At 42.3% G+C, this 22,491-nt stretch overlaps 2 protein-coding genes across 4 annotated transcripts in view; both read right to left on the reverse strand.

The window, feature by feature from the left end:
* The window catches only part of LOC116894729 (cytochrome P450 2B1-like), a 33,890-nt gene extending 16,725 nt beyond the window's left edge, over positions 1–17,165 (reverse strand). Inside the window, exons 1-6 of the mRNA XM_032896417.1 lie at positions 16,983–17,165; positions 9,064–9,226; positions 8,770–8,922; positions 8,023–8,180; positions 5,622–5,798; positions 5,022–5,163 (exon numbers count right to left, since the gene is read on the reverse strand). Coding sequence (XP_032752308.1) covers positions 5,022–5,163; positions 5,622–5,798; positions 8,023–8,180; positions 8,770–8,922; positions 9,064–9,226; positions 16,983–17,165 — 976 coding nt within the window. The remainder of the gene's footprint in view (positions 1–5,021; positions 5,164–5,621; positions 5,799–8,022; positions 8,181–8,769; positions 8,923–9,063; positions 9,227–16,982) is intronic.
* Hpse2 (heparanase 2 (inactive)) overlaps positions 1–22,491 on the reverse strand; it is a 1,004,606-nt gene that overhangs the window by 897,680 nt on the left and 84,435 nt on the right. The window lies entirely within an intron of this gene.

A 22,491-nucleotide genomic window follows, 5' to 3' on the forward strand; every position in this document is an offset into this window, starting at 1 on the left:
ATGTAAGACTCAAAGTGATTCTTAACTACTGGGAGAACCCCCCCCCCAAGTGAGACATGAGAATGGAGCTTGATGCAAATACAAGAGGTTTATTTTTCCGGCACTTCGTGGTTGACCCTCAATCAGTCCCTCATAGCAAGTGAACGTGCCCCTGAATGGCTATAACAAGCAGTTTTTATACTTTTTAGGGGTACAGGTTATATCAGCAAAATTACAGTTTAAACTTATTGGCTAAGCATATTGACCTTTGGATCTATTGGCTGGCAAGCATATGACATGCATTCAAACTCTCTCTGGGACCAGAGGGTCAGGTGACTATCAGTCAGTACATTCTGTGGTTTTCCAAGAATGTTTCTGCTCCTCCGAGAACTGCAGGTGGAGAATGGGTTTACCTGGGGCAGAAAACTGGGGCAGTGGGTGTAAGGCTGGCAAAAGCCCCTAGGGTCCTTCATTCCTTCCTTTTTCTTGTACAAGCTCCAATCTTGGAACTACGCTTGGGGTTCTCAGGTGATTAACCAGGTCCTGTCCTCAGGGTCTCATATTGTTGGTGCAGGACCATCAGCTGTACTGCATCTATTCTCTCTTTTATAAAGGCTATAAATATGTTCAATATTCAGGGTCCAAAGGTCAACAATAGCAGTACAATTAGGGGACTTAACAAGGTGGATATGAGGGTGGTTAGTCAAGGGAATCAAGATTCCAACCAGCCCTGACTCTCTGCTCTCTCTCTCTCTCTCTTTGGCTATATCTTCTCTCACCTTGACCATCATACCTCAATTTGTACAGCCTGAGTCCCCTGGGTTTTCTCTTTAGCCATTTTATTGCTTCTTTGTCTTTTTGAGTGAATCTGACTATTATTTGGTTATAGGTGTCGTTTCTGCAGAAGGTATCCTAATACTCTCAATCCCCCTGTAGGGTTACTTAGTAGTGTAATTTCTTTTTACTGTGATCAAGTTCCAAAGGAAGAAGGGGTTCCAGTAGGTGTCTCTTGTAGTCTCGAATCCCCAGGTGGTGCAACAAAGCTGGTCTGGACCCCCACATCGGTGAACTTCTGCCTGGTTTCTTCCATCTCAAGGGTAAATATAAGTGGAGGATCTCCTGCAGGTGATGCCTCTGTGTAGGGAATGCACATACTATTGCCCTCTCCTCCAGCCCAGAATCCACTTCCCCCCATATGGGCAGTTTGCTTCTGCCAGGACTCCCGTCATGGGTAGTGATGTTCCACGAGTCAAATCCTGCTGCCAGCTGGCACAGGTCAAAAGTGAGATTGGGCAATCAGGTGTTGAGGGGTTTGGAGGCCATCAGGAAGGTGACCTCATCTCCAGTTCCAGTGGAAACCACAGTCCAGGTTTGATGGACAGGCACATGGGGACAGCAGGAGACCCCAAGTAGTGGGGCATCTGCAGGTTTCACATGGGACACATACACTGAGGCTGCAATACCATCCACCTTGAGGACAGTCAGAGTGGTTAACAGTACCAGGAAGAGTCCCTTCCACCAGGGCTCCAGTGACTGTGCCTAATTCCTCTGGACCTAGACCCAGTCATCAATCTGGAAATGGTGAGGGGTCTCTGGTGTTCCTTAGAAACAAAAAGCAGGATCATTGTGCAATTACCTTGGGCATTCTGAACCTCAGGATAATTTCTAATATCTTCTCAGCTACCACAGTATCTGTTTCCTACTTAGTGGTGTAAGCCTCCAGAGAAATTATCTACAAACACTAGGAGGTATTTGTAACCATATTTTCCTGACTTAGCTTCTGTGTAATCAACCTCCCAATATACCCCAGGTCATTCTCCCCTAAGTCTCTTGTCCAGTTTGGTCTTGGTGGCATAAGCATTTACTTGCTGACATATCTTACACTGTTCTACTGTCTCTCTGGCTAAAAACCCTAAGGTCCATATATATATATATATATATATATATATATATATATATATATATATATATATATATATATTGCTTGGATGAGTTCCTTATCCCCCTAATGAGTTCATTTGTGCATCTGGCCAAGTGAGTCTTTTGTTTGTTCTCTGGAGAGTATAGTTTCCCCCTCTTCCTTGTGTCATGGTCCTTCTTCTTCTAAGCAATTTGGGCCTTCTCTTGTGTTGTATATTCTAAGTGAGGCCTTCTCTTAGTCCAATTCCAGTTTCTGGCTGGTGTCTCTTGCAGGTCTATAACCTGAACAGGCTCCTGCATAGCCACTTCTTGAGCCACCTGATCTGCCTGGTTCCCTTCTGATGTCCTAGGCAATGAATAATACTGACAGTTGCTGACTTCATCAGGGCCTCCAAGCTATCCAAGATTTCCTGGTTTTGTTTGTTTGTTTGTTTTAATTTCTTTTCCCTTTGTTGTGAGCAGTCCTCTCTCTTGGTATATAGCTCATGAACATGAGCTGTGGCAAACGTACACTTGCTATTCATGTAGATGTTAATTTTCTTGCTTACCACAAGTTCCAAGGAAAATTAGCTTCACTTTCTGCACTGATGTGGGGGGGTGAGGGGTGGGGGATGGGGGTAGGGTGGGGATGTCGGGTAGAAGTTTGTGCCATTCACCATGGCAGCACCCACTCATCTCTGACCATGAAGAAAACTGCTCCTGTCTGTAAACCAGGTAGCTCCCAGCAGGGGTTGATTGGAGAAATCTTTCTTCCACCCATGGCCTTCTGCCAGTATTTGACACTCATGCTGTGGTGGCTCCAGGTCAGGATCAGGCCAGCAAGGTGGCCAAATCTAGTCCATGTCAGATGACTGGTGGTCCCATCCTGTGGGCATTTCCTTTCAAAAGCAAAGTATTCTTGACTTTGGGGTACCAAGGTCAGGCAGAAGAAAATGTCTAAAAGCATGTACCAAATTCTGGAAGGTGGTGAAGAACTCAAAAGATGTAGCAGTCAGGTACCGTAGGGTGGATGTCAGCCACTCTACCACAGTTTACCTCTCTTAAGTCCTGGACTGGGCAATAATTATTAGTGCCCAGCTTCTTAACTGGCAAGAGTGCTGTATTCCAGGTCAAATAGCACTAAGCAACACCATAAGCTGGAGGAGCCAGGAAATGTGTGGCTTAATTCCTTCTCATGCCTCCCCCAACATTGGGTACTAGCACACTGAAGCAGACTCAGTGTGGGTCTTAAGCTTGATACATTCACAGCCTGCAGATACACATGACCTAGACCAGACACTTCAGCTCAAGCAAGAGGAAACTTTTCCAACCACCAAACAATATTCTCTGTCTTTTGGGTATTGGTCTCAAACAATTTGTATTTTTCCTCCAACCTAATAGTAAGGACCTGGACAGGTTCTTCAGCAGCCCACTCAATTGAGGGCCCTCAGGAAGGAAGTGGACCTGAGCCCCCATTTTGGAGAGAAAATCTCTCCTGATCAAGGGATGGGGCAGTCAGGGATAACCATGAATGAGTGGAATACCTAGACCGTGCCCAGGTCTACAATTCTTCGGGTAGTTCATAAATATTATTTAGTCCCAGTGGACTCTTGGACCCACACATTTTTTTCTGGAGACTGAACTATCAGCTTGGAGGAGGACTGTTAGGACCCAGTATTCACCAAGAATCGGGCTGGTTTCCTTTCCATTTCAAGGTTACTCTGGGCTTGGGGAGGGGGTCCGAACCCTGTCCTCCTTAGTTGCTGTCTTCCCCCCAGGGCTAATACCTTCACCATTTGGGCCATTTGGAGGTGCTTTTCCCACGTTCTGGGATTTCCTGCCCTCGGCTGCCATTTGTTGGGAAACTATCAGACCCAGTTGTCCCTCTTCTTGCAATATGCACACTGGTCCTTTTCAAGGAGTTCTCTGTCTCTCTTTGGTTGGAGTCTCTCTTTTCTGTTTTCTCTAACTACTCTAGCCATGATTCTCTGTAAATTACTTTTCTGTTGCTTTTGTCATCTCCCTTTCATCTTCTTCCTTTCTCTTTCTCTGATCCTTCTCTGTCTCCCTGTTATGGTAGACTTTCTCAACAACCTGCACTGAATCCCTCAATGACTTAACCTGTAGTTTGTCGAGCTTCTGAAGCTTTTTCCTGATATCTCTACTAGCGTAGTCAATGAAAGTCAAAGTCACAGTAGCTTTGTGCCCCGGCTGCTGGGGTCATAGTGTGTACATTGGCAAAATGCCTTCATGCGCCCCTCTATAAAGGCTGAGGACAACTCATCTGGTCCCTGCTTAACCTCATGTACCTTGGTTAAATTCGTGGGTCATCCTGCAACCCCTTTGAGACCTGCCAACAGAGTCTGGTGGTAGACCTTCAGGTGATCCTTACCTCCTGCTGTATTAAAGTCCCAGTCACTTCCAGTCAGGGAAATCCACTGTTGATGACAGCCTGGTCAATCGATGGTGTCCTCATTACTGAGAGGACATTCTTTCTGGCTTCCTGCATTATCCTCTCTTGATCTTTGGTAATGAATAGCACTCTCATGAGATGTTGGCTATCATCCCAGGTGGGCTGATGAGTAAATAAAACAGTCTGAGATTAATCAGCCCCTTGGTGTTATCTGAAAATGGGGGTGTTGGGCCTTCCAGTTGAACAAGTCGGCTGAAAAGAAAGGCCAATATTGCATGGCCTGTGTCAGACTGTCCTGGGCCCAGTCAGTCTTTGCCCCCTGTCGAGCCTTGCTGATGCATGTGAAAGCTTTTGTTCCTAACAAAGGAACATCTTGGATAGGTAGGTGGGTAGACAGATACATGGGTGGGTGGGTGGATGGTTGAATGGATGGATGGATGGATGGATGGATGGATGGATGGATAAGTAGATGGACAGAAGAATGGCTAGATAAATGGGTGGGTGGATGGTGGACAGATGCATGGACATATAGTTAAACCTTTAAGTGATAGGAGAAAATAATAGAAAACTGGTCAGCTGAGTGTTCATCCACACAAAATGAACAGCACTACCCTAGTTTTGAAGAGTTCCAGATATAAGTCTTCAATGTTTCATTGACCCACCCCCCAAAAGAAACTCCTGAAGGCAAAAGGCAACTAGAAAATCCCCCAATTGGTCACATGTGGCATACCTGTGACATGAGGGTACTTGAGCATGATCAGGAAGCCATAGCGGAGTGTGGTCCTGCTAGTCTCAGTGCCAGCAAAGAAGAGAGAGAGTACAGACATCAGTAGGTTCCAGTGATGGAACTCTGTATATTGGTTTGATTTCTCCTGGTTCCAGATAGGAGAGAAAAGGATGGGTCAGGGGTGGCCAGAACTTTGCAATGAGAAGCACTCATGTCTGACCACTGTCATTCTGTTTTTAAATCTCATACTAAATGGACCTCTGGACAGTACTAAGTCCTAGACAATGTCCCTTGGCTTCCATCTTCCCTATCTACTTTTTTCTTTCATGGTTAATCATGTTCTGTCTCCCAGGCTCTTTCTTCCTTTATTGTCTTTCTGCTCTTTGACCTTTGCCCTGTGTTTCCTCCTCAGCCATACCCATTTTCTCCTCCCTATGTTCTCTGCCCTTCCTTTCTCTGTTCTTTATTTTCCAGATGTTCTGCTTCTCCTCCACTCTGTTTCTACCTCTCCTCACCATCCTCTGTTCCCTCCCCTCTTTTTCTCTGACACTATCCCCATCCTTCACTCTCACACACCCCCTCTCTCATTCATGCAGGACTAACTTTCTCCATGTGCAGAAGGTAAGTATCTATAAAGTCTCGTGGAGCATTTGGGTCCAAAGTGGCCCTGTGCTTCTCCACACTCTGGCCAATGAAGTCCAGGATTTCATGCAGGTTTCTGGAGATTTGTCTGTGGGCACCAGGAAAGTACTTCAGGACACCAGGGAAGAGTTCAAATACCTACAAGGAAGAAGGGCTCAAGAGGTCACCTGAAGTCATCAGGTCCCAAGAAGTGGACCATGCTCTATTGTATTCACTGTTCTAATGCTATGAAAGACACCATGACCAAGGCAACTCTTACAAAAGAGAGCTTTGATTGGGCATTTGCCTATGGTTTCAGGTAAGTTCATTAGTGTCATTGTAGGATGCACACAAGCAGACAGGCAGACATGGGGCTGAGAGCTAACAACCTAATACATAGGCAGGTAGGAAGCACAAGAAGGAACATTGGGCCTTGAATGGACTTCAGAAACCTCAAAGAACACCCCAGCAACACACTTCCTCCAAACAAGAACACACCTGTCTATTCCTCAGAGTGGGATCCCGCCCCCTTTCCAGCATGGGGGATGGAGCAGAGACCTAGAGAATGGTCAAACAATAACCAGCCCAAATTGAGACCCTTCCCATGGGCAAGTCCCTAACACTACCAATGATACTCTCTTATGCTTGCAGTCAGAAGCATGTTGTCTTCTGAGAGGCTCCAACCAACACCTGACTCAAACAGACACAGATACCCACAGCCAAACAGTGGATGGAGCTTGGGGATTCTCATGGAAAAACAGAAGTAAAGATTGTGGGGACCATAGGGGATAAAAACACCACAGGAAGACCACCAGAGTCAACTAACCTGGATCCTTGGGTTTCTCAGAGTCTGAACCACCCAACAAAGAACATACATGGACTGGACCTAGGCCTCCATGCTTGCAGATAGCAGATGTGCAGCTTGGTCTTCATGTACGTTTCCAACAAGTTGTATGGGGGCTATCCTAAAGGCTGCTGCCTGTATGTGGGATGTTCTTCTAGCTAGGCTATCTTTTCTGTTCTCAGTGTGAGAGGATAAGTCTAACCTCACAGAGATATGAAATGCCAAGGTGGGGAGATACCCAGAGGGGCCCACCCACTCAGTGCAGAAGGGGAGAGAGGTAGTGAAGAAGTATTGTGGGAGTGGAAGGATGAGTTGTAAAGTGAATAAGTAAAAATAAACAAATAAAATTTAAAAAGAAAGAAAGAAAATAAAGAGGTGAGAATGAAGGGCTCTGACAGGATCGAGCATGACCAACATGGCAAACATGGTGTCAGCAAGTTTTGCCTTTGACCCTTCTCCCCTTGCTAAACCATTAGATTGTATTTCTAAAGACTGTTCACTAGGTCCATTCCATTTGGCCATTGACTCATCCCTGAGACAGAACATCAGTGTCAAACCATTAACATTCATTATTCGGTTAATGTGCAGTCAAGACTTAAGAATTCACCCTAGACAGACTCCCTCTTTCCCCTTAAAACCCCACTCCTGCAGAAGCATCTCCTTTCTGTTGCTGTTACTGTGGCTTTTCTGCCTTTGAAGCCTTTCTTCTTACTTGTTTCTCGGGGAATAAATCTTATTTGAGCCATGAGCTTGGAGTCTGAGTATGTTCTGTACTAACTCCAAGCAACCATCCTCTCTTATACTGGGTCTCCAAATTTAATGAAAAAAATACAAAGCACTTCTCTCTCTCTCTCTCTCTCTCTCTCTCTCTCTCTCTCTCTCTCTCTCTCTCTCTCTCTCTCTCCATATATGTACACTATATGCATGCATGCTTTTGAAATTCTGAATCCATCTCTAATCTTTTTCATGCCTTCTCTATCTCCGTTTTCCTTTCCTCTCGCTCTCTCTCTCTCTCTCTCTCTCTCTCTCTCTCTCACACACACACACACACACACACACACACACACACACGCATAATCTTCTTTGCTGAATTGTCTTTGTGTGTTTTAATTTCTGGGTTTTTGGTTTATGGGCACAGGGTTTCTCATGTAAGCAAGACTGACCTCCAACATAATAGATAGTCAAGGATCTCTCTGAATTTCCCATCTCCCTGCCTCCATGTGCGGTAATTGGTCATGTTGTGTACTACTTCACCCAGGATATAAAACGCTGGGACTTCTGCATGAAAACCAAGTCTTCCACTGTCTAGCTATACCCACATCATCCACTTTATCACTTGGTATGTAGTATATGGCTCTATATTTCTACATTCAGGTCTCTCAAACTTGCTCACCATCACACCTGCCCTGCCTCAGGTCTCAGCTTCCTTTCTCTCCATTTTGTCTCTGCTTTTCTGCCAGCCCTAAGACACTCCCTCTTCCACCCACAAATCAGCTTCTTAACTCTGCCCTGGATGCTCTTCTCTCCCCATGCACTGACCTGACTGGAGATGGAGCTTAAGAGTGAAAACATCTGATACATCAGATCCAGCAGGTGCAGGAATTGGTGATCTGTGTAGTCAAAACGCTCTCCAAAGACAATGGAGTAGATGATGTTGGCTGTGATGCACTGGAAAAGGAAGGTGGGATCCAGGGGGGGCTCCTGGAGGATGAGGAGGCAGGCTAGAAGACATGAGGCCAAGGACCTGGGGAACATTTGGCATCAGCCACACCTCTGTGAGGCTGCCCCTTTCACTACAAAAGAATAGAAACATCTGCTACCACATTTGGCACATATGATGTACCATTTTGTTTAACTTCTATCAGTACTGTACAGAAGATGTGATAGTAGTCATATACACAGTAAGAGATGCTAAATCCACTAATGGAATTATACTAATCCCAACTGGGATGAGGATCCTGGGACTCAGAGGTAGAGTGTGTGTAGTTATTCTCCATCTTGCATCTCCTCCCTCATTACTATTCTGACTCTGAGTTGATAAATAATTCTAAGAGGCAGGAAATAACAGAGAAAGATTCAAGATTTACCTGTGTGGATTCACAACCTCTGAACACTCCACTCCACTCTGCCAGTCTCCTCCACCCCTTCTCAGACTTCTAAGCTCTGGTGTTCCAGAGGCCATAAGGACATGCTGCCTGCTGCATTTGTATTTCAGATTCAGTCAAAGACCCTAGTTCTTGGAGAGTTTTTGCCTGCCAAACAGAATTGGGCCCTTTCTCTAAGACTCACCCCGGTATTTCTTCAGTTCCTCCACCAAACATTGGGATTCTTCCTTTATTCTCTCCTCCACACTCTTCTTTCCCATCCCAAAGTCTCTCATGGTGGCCATAGAGAATCGTCGAAGGGTCTTCCACCCTTCTCCACTGGAAAAGAATATACCTAAGAAAGTAGAGAAAGCATGTGTAGGCAGGTCACATGGGAAGTTAAAGAATCCCAAGTCCTCCCCCACTGCTTAGGTTTCACCTGTCAGGTTCAATTTCCTGGGTCATGTGCTTCACTCCACCATGTCCATTATCTCACCATAGTCCTGGAAAACTGGCTCAAGCACAGCAATTGTCCCCCGGCCAGAGAAAGACTCAGCATGGTCCACCAGAGCCTCCTTTATGGTCTGTGTCCCACATAACACGGCCACTGGCCTCAGTCCTAAGTGCACTGTGAACACATCTCCATATTTTTCTTGAAGCTGCCAAGCATAATGGTAACAGGGTTGTTATACCTAGGAAAAAAGTTATTAAACTGTTTAAACACTTAGTAACAGATTAATAAATAGCAACCTCCTCCCCTGGCTACATATCTCCTTCTGAGGGTATAAGAGGTGAAGGGTTATTTAACCTCTGAGTCTGAATTGATTTATATGATGTCCTATACCAGTATACCAGTATACCAGTACTGTAGAGTAGGGGAGCAAGAACAACATGGGAGTATAATCCTGGCACTGGGGAGGTAGAAGCCAGAGAATCAGTAATCATCCTTAGCTACATGTCCAATTAGAGACCAGCCTGGTGTACTTAAGGCCCTATCTCAAAATATATAAATAGATATAGATATGAATATGCATATATATATATATATATATATATATATATCCATGCTTATGTGCTTCCATCTGGCCAGATGATCGTGGTATCTCATCCAAGAACCATCCTTCATGTAACGCACATTCAATCTGATCAATGCCACTGACAACATGTAGGCAAAATGAACCTGACCCACCCACTTGGTTACTTGGGGGGGAGGAGGATGGATGACCTCTGGTGGTGGTCTTGATGGTCAAACATGTCTACAGTACAGACTATTGGGAAACTACCTAGTAGGACAAACATCTCTGGGCGTCTCCAGGGAATTGGTCCAGGAATATTCAAACCTTCCAGTGCTGAAAGCCCTTGAATAGAATGGAGCATGTTACAAATAACCCACCCTCATCTTGTAACCTTTAGTTCAGTCTAGATTTCCAGGCAGCTAATAAAAATTAGATGCTAAAGAATTCATCAGCATCTGTGTTGTTTAGGGACTAATTCTATGAAAGAGCAAAACAAACTCTATATGTGTTGTGTTTAAATGTTTTTATGGTTTCAGATGTGGTCACTCCATCAAATTTTATGCAACAGTATTAATAATTCACAGCTCGTATCAATGATATGAAAGAAGCTTGATGACTAAATGTTAACACAGAAGCAGTCTTTGTTTAGATCTGATGAATCACAGTGACTTTCAAACATAGGATAGTTAGTTGCTGCACTTATTAAAATGGTGGGAAGGTAGTGACCACAAGGGTATAAGACAGGAACTTGTCTTGATGATAACTGATCCACACCTGGATGATAAGATTGTGTTCATTCTGAAGATTCACTGAGCTGTAATTTTTTGGGTGATGATGACCCACTTCAACAATGTCTTCCCTCAAAACTTATAATTGGGGCTGGTGAAGTGATTCAATGGCTTGGGGCACTTCTGGTATTGCAGGGAACCTGAATTAGTCTGCCTCCCATGTTACATAGTTAGTGACTGCCTGTAATGGCAGCTTCATGAGATTTGAGGTTCTCTTTTGGCTTCTACAGAAACCAGGTATGTATTTGTGCACTTATACACACACAAACATACACACACAATTATGATGATATATGAGAGAATGGGGAGAGAGAGAGAGATGACAGATAAGTGGATGGATAAATACACAGATGATAGGCAGAAGAATTGAAATACTTTACGGATATGAAGATACATACATACATACATATATACAGAGGTGACATATGAATGGGTGTATAAACACATAGATGATAGAAAAAGAGAGAGAAATATAGAGATAATTAAAAGATGATAGACGGTTGATAGATGATAGATATATATTTGACACAGATAAATTGTAGGTGATATATGAGATAGATGATGATGATAGATAGATAGATAGATAGATAGATAGATAGATAGATAGATAGATAGATAGATCATATTATTTTTGAACATTAGAGTTGAGGATCAGCAGTTAAGAGTACTTGCTGCAGCTTGCCTAGCAAGTGCAAGGCCCTGGGTTCGATCCCCAGCTCCGAAAAAAAAAAAAGAAAAAGAAAAAGAAAAAAGAGTACTTGCTGCAAAACCATGATGACCAGGGTTTGGATCCCAGTACCTATGTAACAAGCCAGGGGATTCTTATGTGCCTGTTACCCCAGATTATAGTATTGAAGGGTTAAGATGGAAGATTTCTGGGACTTGCTGACTTCCAGACCCAGGATCAGGGCAAGACCCTGCTTCAGAGGACAAAGTAGTATGATAGAAGAGGATACATGATGCACTCCTCTGGCCTCTGCCTCATGAACACGTGTGGGCACCCAATCTGACTCACATTCACACAGAAATGTATACACATATACATACATAATACTCATAAATAAGCATGTTTTAAAAGTTATAGTTAAGGTTACCTTAAAATGGTAGGCACTTTCCTCTCAAAGATCCTTGCTTCTTTGCCCTACATCTGTTCTAACGCTTTCAAGAAAAGTTTCATTGCGAGCCTAGTCAGAGCATTCATTGAAACCTATATTACTTAGTACAGCTAACCTTCCCCAAGCTCTGTCATGTACCAATGTTTATAAAAATAAAATCAAAGTCCACCATGGTCTGCACAGTACTACCTGATCTAACCCCATCAGTCCTCCTGCTGGTCCAAGAAACAAACATATATCAGCAATAAAAAAAATTCTAGCAAATGGACACAAGAAACAAGCTGGAGTAGCCATTCTAATATCAAATAAAAATAAACTTTCAATAGAAAGTAACCAAAAGACATGAGGAAGGATACTTCCTACACATCAAAGGAAAAAAAAGAGATCTCAATTCTGAACAACAATGCTCCAAATTGGCACACACATTTGTAAAAGAAACATTACTAAGACTTAAATCACACATCAAACCACACACATGAATAGTGGGAGACTTTAACACCTCACTCTCACCAATGCACAGGTCATTGAGGCAGAAAATAAGCAGAGAAATAATGAAACTAACAGAGCTTATGATTCAAATGGACCTAACAGATATCGGCACATTTCACCCAAACAGAAAACAACATGCCTTCTTCTCAGCATATCACAGAACTTCCTCCAAAATTGACCATATAATCAGTCACAAATCAATCCTCAACATACACTAAAAGATTGAAATAATACCATATATCTTATCATATCTCCAAGTATTAAAGATGGGCTTTAAAAACAACAGGATAAACTGACTGTGTACACATGGAAACTAAACAGCTCTCTACTCAATGGTCACTGAGTCAGGGAGTAAATAAGGAAAGTGAGTCTCTCTTAATTTCAGTGAAAATGAGGGCACAACATACCCATACTTATAGGGCACTATGAAACCAGTGATAAGAGGAAAGTTTATAGCACTAAGTGACCCCAGAAAGAAAGTGGGGAGTTCACAAGCTAATGAATTTAAAGTACATCTGAAGGCTCTAGAAAGAAGAAGCAAACACATCCAGAAGCTGAAATCAGTCAATTAGAAACAAAGAGAACAATGCAAAGAATCAATGAAACCAAGAACTGCTTCTTTGAGAAATGATGACATCTTTGAGAGAGGATAGAAAAAAACTTTATACAAACTAAAAGGCAAAGAGACAGCACCCAAATTTTAAAAATCAGAAATGAAAAGGGAGAAATAACAGCAGCACTAAGGAAATTCAAAAAACATTAGGTCATACTTCAAAAGATTGTACTGCACAATATTGGAAAATCTGAATAAAATGGATGAGTTTCTAAACAGATGTAAATTAACAAAGCCAAATCAAGAGCAGGTAAATTATCTGAACACACCTATAACCACTAAGGTAATAGAAGCAGCCATTAAATGCTCCCAAAAAAAGAACAAACAAACAAAACAAAACAAGTCCCAGACCAGATGGACTTTGCACAGAATTCTACCAGACTTTCAAAGAAGAGCTAATGCCAATACTCCTCAAACTATTCTACAAAATAGCAATATAAGGAATATTGGTCATACTATGAGGCCACAATCATCCTGATACATAAACCACACAAAGATTCAACAATGGGAAGTCCAGACCAATTTCTCTTATGAAAATAGATGCAAAAATACTCAAAATAATGCTTGAAAATCAAATCCAAAAACACAACAAAGACATCATCTACTCTGATCAAGTAGGCTTCATCCCAGGCATGCAGAAGTGGTTCAGTATACAAAATTTCATCAATATAATCCACTATATAAACAGTCTGAAAGAAACTAAGTGATCATCTCCTTAGATACTAAAAATGCCTTTGACAAAATTCAATGCTCATTTACATTAAAAGTCTTAGAAACATATGGATAAAATGTATATAGCTAAACACAATAAAAGCAATATACAGCAAGCCAATAGCCAGCATCAAATTAAATGAAGACACTTAAAGCAATTCTACTAAATCAGGGAAAAGACAAGGCTGTCCACTTTCTCACTATTTCTTCAATATAGGACTTAAAGTTTTAGAAAGGGCAATAAGACAACTAAAGGAAATCAAGAGGACATGAATTGAAAAAGAAGACAAAGTATCACACATCAAAACCTAAAAAAGAATTCATACAGCTGACTGGATACAAAAGTAACTCAGTACCTCAAGAAATCAATAGTCTTCCTTTATACAAGTGATAAGCAGGTGAGAAAAAGTTAGGAAGACAATACCCCTCACAGTAGCCACAAATACTATAAATACCCTGATGTAACTCTAACAAAACAAAAGAAAGACCTGTATGACAAAAATATCAAGTCTCTGAAGAATGAAATTGAGAGACATATCATAAGATTAAACAGATCTCCTGTGTTCATAAATCTGTAGGATTAACATAGGGAAAATGACTATATTGCCAAAAGAAATCTACCTACTTAATGCACTTTCCATCAAAATCCCAGCACAATTCTTTATAGAACCTGGAAGAAGTCTCAACTTCATATAGAAAAACAAAACATCCAAGATATTTAGAACAATCCTGAACCTGGAGGTATCACTATCCATAACTACAAGCTGTATCACAGAGCAATAGTATTATAAACTGCATGGTACTATTATAGAAACAGAGAAGCTGATCAATGGGATGAAATCTAAGACCCAGAAATATACCCTCATACCTACAGACACTTCTTTTTTGACAAAGAAGACAAAATCATACATTGGAAAAGGAAGAGTATCTTCAACAAGTGGTGGTGGTCTAACTGGATGTCTGCATGTAGAAGAATGCAAAGAGATCCATATTTATCAGCATGCACAAAACTCAAGTCAAAATGATCAAAGTCCTCAACTCAACCAGATTCACTAAATCTGCTAAAACAGAAAATGGGGAATAGCCCTGAACTCATTGGTGCAGGAGACAACTTCCTGTACAGAACACCAATGGCTCAGGCACTAAGGTCAAAAATTAATACATGGGATCTCATGAAACTGAACAACTTTTGTAAGTCCAAGGACACCATCATAAGGACAGAATAACAGTCTATAGATGGGGAAAAGAGTTTAGCCAATCCCATATCTGACAGGGGACTAAAATCCAAAATATATGAAGAACTCAGAAAGTTAGACACCAACAAAGAAAATAACCTATTTGAAATGTAGGGTACAGGGCTAAACAGAGAATTCTCAACAGAGGAATCTTGAATAGATGTAAAGCCCCAAAAGAAATGTTCAAAATTCTTAGTCATCAGGGAAATGCAATTCAAAACAAACATGAGATTCAACCTTACACCCATCAGAATGGCTAAGGTCAAAAATTCAAGAGAGGCCACATGCTGAATAGGTTGTAGAGCAAGGGGAACACTCCTCCACTTCTGATTGGAGTGCAAATTTCAACAGCCACTCTGAAAATAAATTGGCAGTTTCTCAGAAAATTTGGAATAGTCCTATTTTAAGACACAGTTATAACCACTCCTGGACATATACACAAATGATGTCCCCCACCCAAAATGGACAATTGCTCAATGATGTTCATAGCAGCATTACCCAGAAACTGGAAACAACCCAGTTGTCACTCAACTAAAGAATGGATAAGGAAAATGTGGTTCATTACAAAAATATTGCTCTGACATTAAGCCAAGGACATTTTGAATTTATCAGGCAAATGGATAGAACTAAACAATATCAGTGAAGTAATCCAGACCAAAAATTATATGCAAGGTATGTACTCACTTATAAGTGTAAATTGTTAATAAAGCACAGGATAACCATGTTATAATCAACAGATACAAGAAGCCAAAAAAGACAAGGAGGGCCCAAGAAAGAATGCTTGGATCTTTCTCAGAAGTGGAAACAAAATAAATATTATAGTTTGATGGAAGGATGGATCTGGGTCATTGAGGAGATTGGGAGGAGTATGGTGGTGAGAGCAAGGAAGAGAGAAGGTAAATCGGCAGTGGTGGGGAGCAATTTTTGGGACTTGCCAGAAACCTGACATGAGGGGAGTCCGCAGAGGTTCTATGGTGTCCACTCTAGCTGAAACTCCTAGAATTGGCCACTTTCATTAGCAAGTCAGGACGTCCAATAGAGAGATTAGAAAAGCAACCTACCCTCAAAACCTCTGACCAAAAATGTGTCCTGCCTACAAAATATGCAGGAACAAAGATGGAACAGAGATGGAAGGAATGGCCAACAACTACCCCAAATTGAGACCCATCCCATGAGCAAAAGCCAATCCCCACCACGATTAGTGATACCCTGTTACACTTTCAGGAAAAAAAAAACTAGCATAACCTGCCTCTGAGCGGCTCTACCCAACAGTCCATGGAAAGAGATACAAAGAACCACAGCTCTGGGAGTCTTATTGAAGAACCAGGAGAAGGACTGAGGGACCCAAAGAGGACATGTATTCAACAGGAAGACCAATGCATTAAATGAAACTGGACCCTCTGTGGCTCCCAGAGACTGAATTGCTAACCAAAGAGCAAACATGGTCTGGAATTAGGCCCCATGCACATATGAAGCAAATGAGAAGTTTGGTTCCCAATACCAGGAGTGGGGGCTTTCCCTATATCTGTTGCCTGCCTGCCTGCCTGCCTGCCTGTCTGCCTGCCTGCCTAGTTGCCTGCATGTAGATCTTGTTACCCTAACTGGGTTGCATTGTCTGGCCTCAGTTGGAGAGTATGTGCCTACTCTTACAGTAACATAATATGTCAGTAGGTGGTGATATGAGAGAGGTGATACTTAGAGGGGGTTTCCACTTCTCAAAGGATAAGGGAAGGGAGGAGTGGGAGAGAATTTGTGTGAAGGGATACTGGCAGGAGAAGGGGGTTGATATTGGGATGTAAAGTAAATAATTGAGCAAATAAAAAAAGAGAAAATAAAGAGAAGAAATAAATAAAATAAAGAAAGTTTAACTACAAAAAGAAACCCAAGATGGGATGGTTGACTCTATATAAATTATCTTAATGGGAACTAGGGCAGTGGATGTTAATTGATTGTTAATGAACAAGTGGTAATTAAACATGTGGTTCAACTTGTAAAGACTGGTAAAGATGGTGCCAGGATATTACACAGAGTTTATAACTGATTAGACCTACCCACCTACCTACCTACCAACATCATCTCCTGCCCTGCTTCTCCTCCATTTGTCCTGGAAAACATCAGTCTAATCTTTTGCTGGCAAAAACAAACTTAATGTTGATGTCTCTGATAGTTTTTTCTCTTCTAGAATGGACAAACCCCAACAAGTGAAACTATATGTGCTTACACATCTACACCTCAATAGCTCTACACTTCCAAGCAAAGTGCCCCAAAGAATTCCAATAAAACAAGACTCACACATTGATTTGAACAAAAGTCAGCATATAGCAGCAGTCAGCATCTCACTCTCCCCCCAGCAACCTTCCAACATGAACCTAAGGCCTGAAAGGAGTCCCTTGCTTTTCCACTGAGTGACCTCCAAAGATAAAAGCTCAGAGAAGCGCACACTAAGACCCCCATATAGGTCTCACCTGAATAAAAGAGGAGGCCTCTTCTGTCCATCTGCAAGAGATTTCCCAAAAGGGGTACAGGGCAGGGTCCTGGTGGAAGATGACCATGGACCTTTGCATGGCCCCTGACCAGGAGTAGCAAGAAGCTGAGGAGGACAGCAAGGAGGAGTAGGATACTAGGTTCCATGGTCCTGGTCTAATCAATGTCTGCTTCACTGAACACTCCAGCAGGAGTTTTGAGACTGGACCCACCTCTCCTCAAGATTATGCAACTCTAGTTGTTCCTACCTCCTGTCTGTCATTGTCTAGATTGAACACCAGAGTTCGTGCTTGGGCTACTGGTGACCTGCTCATAGACTATTCCATTACCCCACCCTAGATGTTGGCAAGAACACTATGAAAGATACACAGGACAAAAGGGCATTGGGAACATCTCAGCTCAATTTTATCTGTTTATTTACTGAGGCATGGCCTGCTGCAAGTATGCTGCCTTTGTGAAGAACATTTCTTACATGAATGTGACTGTGTTCTGCTAGATGTTAGTGTGTGTGTGTGTCTTTGTGTGTGTGTGTCTGTCTGTCTGTCTGTTTCTGTGTCTGTACTTGGCTCCTAGCACTGGAATTACACAGGCGTGCCACCACATCTGGCACATTTCAAGCATTTAATTTCATATTTGGAAGCCAGCTATCATTTTCCACACAGTTATAATCCACTGTATGACTGTAGTTAATTTTCTCAACCCCTCTGTGCTTCTGTGTACCAATAGGGGAAGGCAACAGGCATCCTCAAAGTATGAACCCTATGTCAGTTACTGCATGACACCAATCAGGAATCCTGGGAAGGAAAAATGACCAAGTTTAAAACCAGATTAGCCAGATTTGCAGAAGAAAGATCCTGGGGTCATTTGAGTCCTTGGTGGCACTGGGTCAAGATCAGGAAAGTACAGGTAATGTGTTTGAAAATCACTATATCTCTTCTTTTTTAGTAACCAGAGTATAATCCTGATGTTGAGGTCATGTCCTGGTTAAGACAGGCATTGGCTGAATTTTGCAAGAAGGTTGCTGCCTCCTCTTTTAGGCGTAGTGTTTTGTATACTGTATAAAGTTTAACCTTGGTTATTCAAATGTTGATTTCTCTGCCCTTGTGTCTTCTTTCAAGGTGGGCATAGCACCATAATGCTTATACCAAGAATCTCCTATCTCAAGTTTGTGTAACCAGTTCATACCATTTATTGCCTGCCATGTCAATAAATACTGATTGCCCAGCAGCTGGGCATAATAGAGAATAGGGTAGATACTACTTTATGCCCTGGACTGCCTACAGTATGACACTAACTAATTTTGGGGGTTTGAGATGAGATGTTGTGGAATCAATGGCTCAGATTCCAGGAACCAATGAGAAAGCTGCAGCAAACTCTTAGGAACTCCATCACAAGTTTGTTCATTAATCCTCAGGGGTGCCCTTTATACCTTCCACCCTTGTTCCACTGGTCCCAAGTAAGTATTTCTTCAAGTCTGAGTTGCCAATATTTAGATCTTCACTTAGCTCCTCATGCAGGAGTTGCCTCGTTGGTTGAGCAGTTCCCAATATTTATGTGGAGGCAGCCATCTTGGTTCCTCCTACATTTCTACTCTTTTGTTTTTGTATTTTGACAGGCTAGTGGGAGCAGTGGTGACATTGCCTCAATATTGTTTATCCCACCTTAAAGGTTTCTCAGTATACTGGACTGTGCCTGTGTTAGGATGACCAGTCTTCCAGGATCTTACCCATCAACAAATACCAAGTAAGTAAAATGTTGTAAAATGTGTATGGCTTGATAAAGATGTTGATTTAGTCTCTCCTGTGTCTGTAGCACCTCAGGTGACTCAGGGACTACTGCCTGGACAGTCTCTGGTATTGTGGCTGTCTGGGTCAAGGCAGCTGTTGCTATCCTGGCAATGCCTGCAATGATTGCCACACTGTTGGCAACTTGGTGGTAAAGTGGAGAATTTCCTCCATGGGCTATGTGTCTTCTAACCAACACATAGTAGTGAATAAGTCCATGAAGGGCAAAGCCAAACTCTCTGGAAGAGAAAAGAACAGGGTAGGATGGGGAGTTAAATGCCATGAACAATAGAATGTGGAGTTGGGGTACCAAATCCCAGAGTTTATCGGCCATCCCAGGCTGAAGAAAAATTAATCATCACAGTATGTTCATTACATCTCCTGGTCCTGGTCTTCTCCTGACTCCTTGCTCGCCCCCTGGTCCATGGTCAGGCAAAGACCTTTTGAGCTCATTAATATTGGTGTGGTTGCATCCTGGGGAAAAACACAAACTTAACCTCACCCCCTTGTCAGAAGCAGAAAGAATGGTTGCCTTTGAGAAATTATTGGTTCCCTCTATCTGACCAATGGTGGGGGAGGAGTATCCGTCAGCAAAACTGCCCTATTTTGTAACCAGAACTCATCCCTTTCTCATCAAAGGATGAGATCAGATGAAACAGGACTTCCAAATAGGTGTGGCTTTCTTTTGGCTTCCAGTAAGCATCCCAAAGTAGTGACTGATCGTCCATGAGGATAAGAAGGTGCTGAACTGCTAAGATGAGTAAGCAAGTCCATTGTCTGTCCTGAGTGCCCACAGCTCTCCCATTTACAGCATTGCTGAGTTCATGGCCTTAATTGCATGAAATAACTTTTCACCTGCCATGGCCAGACCATATATGAAGTTCAAGCAAGTATCTACCACAACACATACATTCCTGATTACCAAAGGCTGGGAATTGGGTGACATCCATTTGCCAGATGGTCCACTATGTTCATAGCAGCCTTATTTATAATAGTCAGAGCTCCCAGGGATCAAACCACTACCCAAAGACTATACATGGACTGACCCGTGGCTCCAGATGCATATGTAGCAGAGAATGGCCTTGTTGGGCACCAATAGAAGAAGCCCTGGGTCCTGCCAAGGTTGGACCCCCAGTGTAGGGGAATGTCTGAGGGAGGGGCAGGAATTGGGAGTGAATGTAGAGGGGGAACACCCTCATAGAAAAAAAGGAAAGGGATGGGATAGGGGGACTTATGACCAGGAAACCAGGGAAGGGAATAACATTTGGAATGTAAATAAAAAAATATCCAATAAGAAAGAAAGAAGAAAGAAAGAGAGAGAGAGAGAGAGAGAGAGAGAGAGAGAGAGAGAGAGAGAGAGGAAGAAAGAAAGAACTAAGTGGCCAATGGCCATTACCAGTATTGCTGAATTTATGGCCTTAATAGCATTAGGGGTCTTTTCACCTACCATGGCCACTGCATATGCAAAGGCCAAGAAATTATCTACCACAACATGTACATACATATAAAATTAACAAAGGCTGGATAATAAGTGACATTCATTTGTCATATTGCATTGGTCAGTAGACCTCTAGGGTTAACTCCTGATCGGCCAAGTGCTCTCAATGGCACAAGAGGTACACACATTGCACACGATCTTGTGAAATGTTAACATTGTGACACAGGCAATTCAGGTAGAAGCTTACATAAATTTTGAGGGTAAAGGTGAAATTGTTGGTGTAACATTCTGGTTTCTTCTAACAACTCCACATCTATGACCATAATCAGGGCATCAGTTCTCTCATTTCCTTCTGCTAATACACCAGGCAATTTAAAATGTGATCTTATGTGTGAGATGAACCAGAAATATGCCCTATTCTCAAGAGCCTTCTGGATAGATTACATACATAGATGTAGTAGGGCTGTCTTGCCTTTTAATACAGGAGGACAGGTTACAAACAACCTGTACTGTATATTGACTGACTGAGAAAATATTGACTGGCTCCTGTTGGCAATACTTAAAAATTTTCAGGAGTCCAAATAATTCACCTAGTTGCATTGAGCCAGGATGAGGAAGAATGTGAGTTGTATCTTCCCATACCTGTCCTGGACTTTGGATAATAACCCCATATCTGGCTATATTAACATCAGAAAAGGCCATAGTTGCCTTGGGAATGGGGTGAGAGCTAGGGATGCTATGGGGTTTAACTATAATGGGAAGCTTGAGGAGATCAGTAAGATGGCTTACATGGTGGCATGTGAGTATCCAATGAGCCTGTAAATCTCACCACCACTACTTGAAAGCTGATGGAATCTGCTCATAATTGTTGAGAATATAATAGGGAGAATGGTAGAATTATTTTATCTGGTTCAGTTATAAGTTCTCCTTGTCAAACCTCTCACTTTAAGGGCAAGACAGAAGGCAATGTCAAACTTTGAGGTAACCTTAAGTAAATTAGAGTGGGACTGGTGTGAACACATAACACACCAAAGACCCTCTCAAGGGACCACATAATTATGGCCAGGAATGGTTTCCTTTCATCATGTCTTTCCATGGTTGATAAAGAAAGTAATGCCATACTTTTGTAGTAGGTTTCTAACCTCAGATATTAGTTTAACTGAAGTGGTGGGGCTGCTAGGTCCCTCCAAGATAAAAGAGGTGCCTCATCTCCTGGTCCAGAATAGACAGAAAGAGTTTGAATCATTTGAGGGCTGCACTCAATCCCCGTAACTTTACAAAGGAGTAGGATACTTTTGTCATGATGGAGAAGGCCAGGAGCTTAATCCTGTTGGAAATGGAAAAGTTCAGGAAGGCACATGGGGGAACTCTAAATACTTTCAGGAGGAAACTTCAAGCTGAGTTTTTCTAAGATAATAATTAAGAGTACACCCTTTTAAGATTAATCAGGCTAGGGTGTGCAAGCATAATATCATCCATGTAATGGACTACAAAGATATCCCTGGAGACTCCACGTACAGCTCCAGCCACATACAGCTGACAAATGGTCAGGTTATTCTTCATGCTCTCAGGCAGTACTGTCCATTGATATCTATTGGCTGGTGATTCATATTAGGCTCCCATACTGTAAAGTCAAAATGGCATCTATGCTGGGGAGCCAGAGATATCTGGGAAAGCAATCCTTAATATCTAGGATCATCACATAGTACTTGGGCAGGGTAGCACTAGGATGATGCAATCCCGCTTGATTGGTCCCCATTTTATTCCATATGTTCATTAATGGCTCTCAGGTCCTGTAGAAGCCTAGATTTCCCTGACTTCCTTTTAAAGACAAAAATGGGAGGATTATGTCTGCTAGTCAAGGGTTCCAAATGTTCCAAAGCTAATTGTTCCAAGACCAGTTCCTTGAAAGCAGAAAGCTTAGTTTCCAAAATGGGCCACTTGTCCACCTATATATCAGCTTCAGGCAGCCAGGCCAATGGTAGACCTTGATATCAAATGCTATTGGGTGAGCAGTGGCTGTTAGAATTGGGGGTGATACTCAACTTCAGGATTTATGAGGCCCAGCTGGTCATGTTGTCTAACATCATCAAAAAAGGTATGATTGTCATAAAGACCACACTTTTGTTTTCTAGAATATCTCTTCCCCAAAGATTGTGGGGAACATCAGCCACAACCAGTATGAAAGATCCCTGACTACTGTCCATGTCCTGTCAATAGACAGTTTAAGTAGTCATATTGGTGGCCTGTT

This window comes from Rattus rattus, chromosome 2, assembly GCF_011064425.1.
Source record: "Rattus rattus isolate New Zealand chromosome 2, Rrattus_CSIRO_v1, whole genome shotgun sequence".
Taxonomy (NCBI): domain Eukaryota; kingdom Metazoa; phylum Chordata; class Mammalia; order Rodentia; family Muridae; genus Rattus; species Rattus rattus.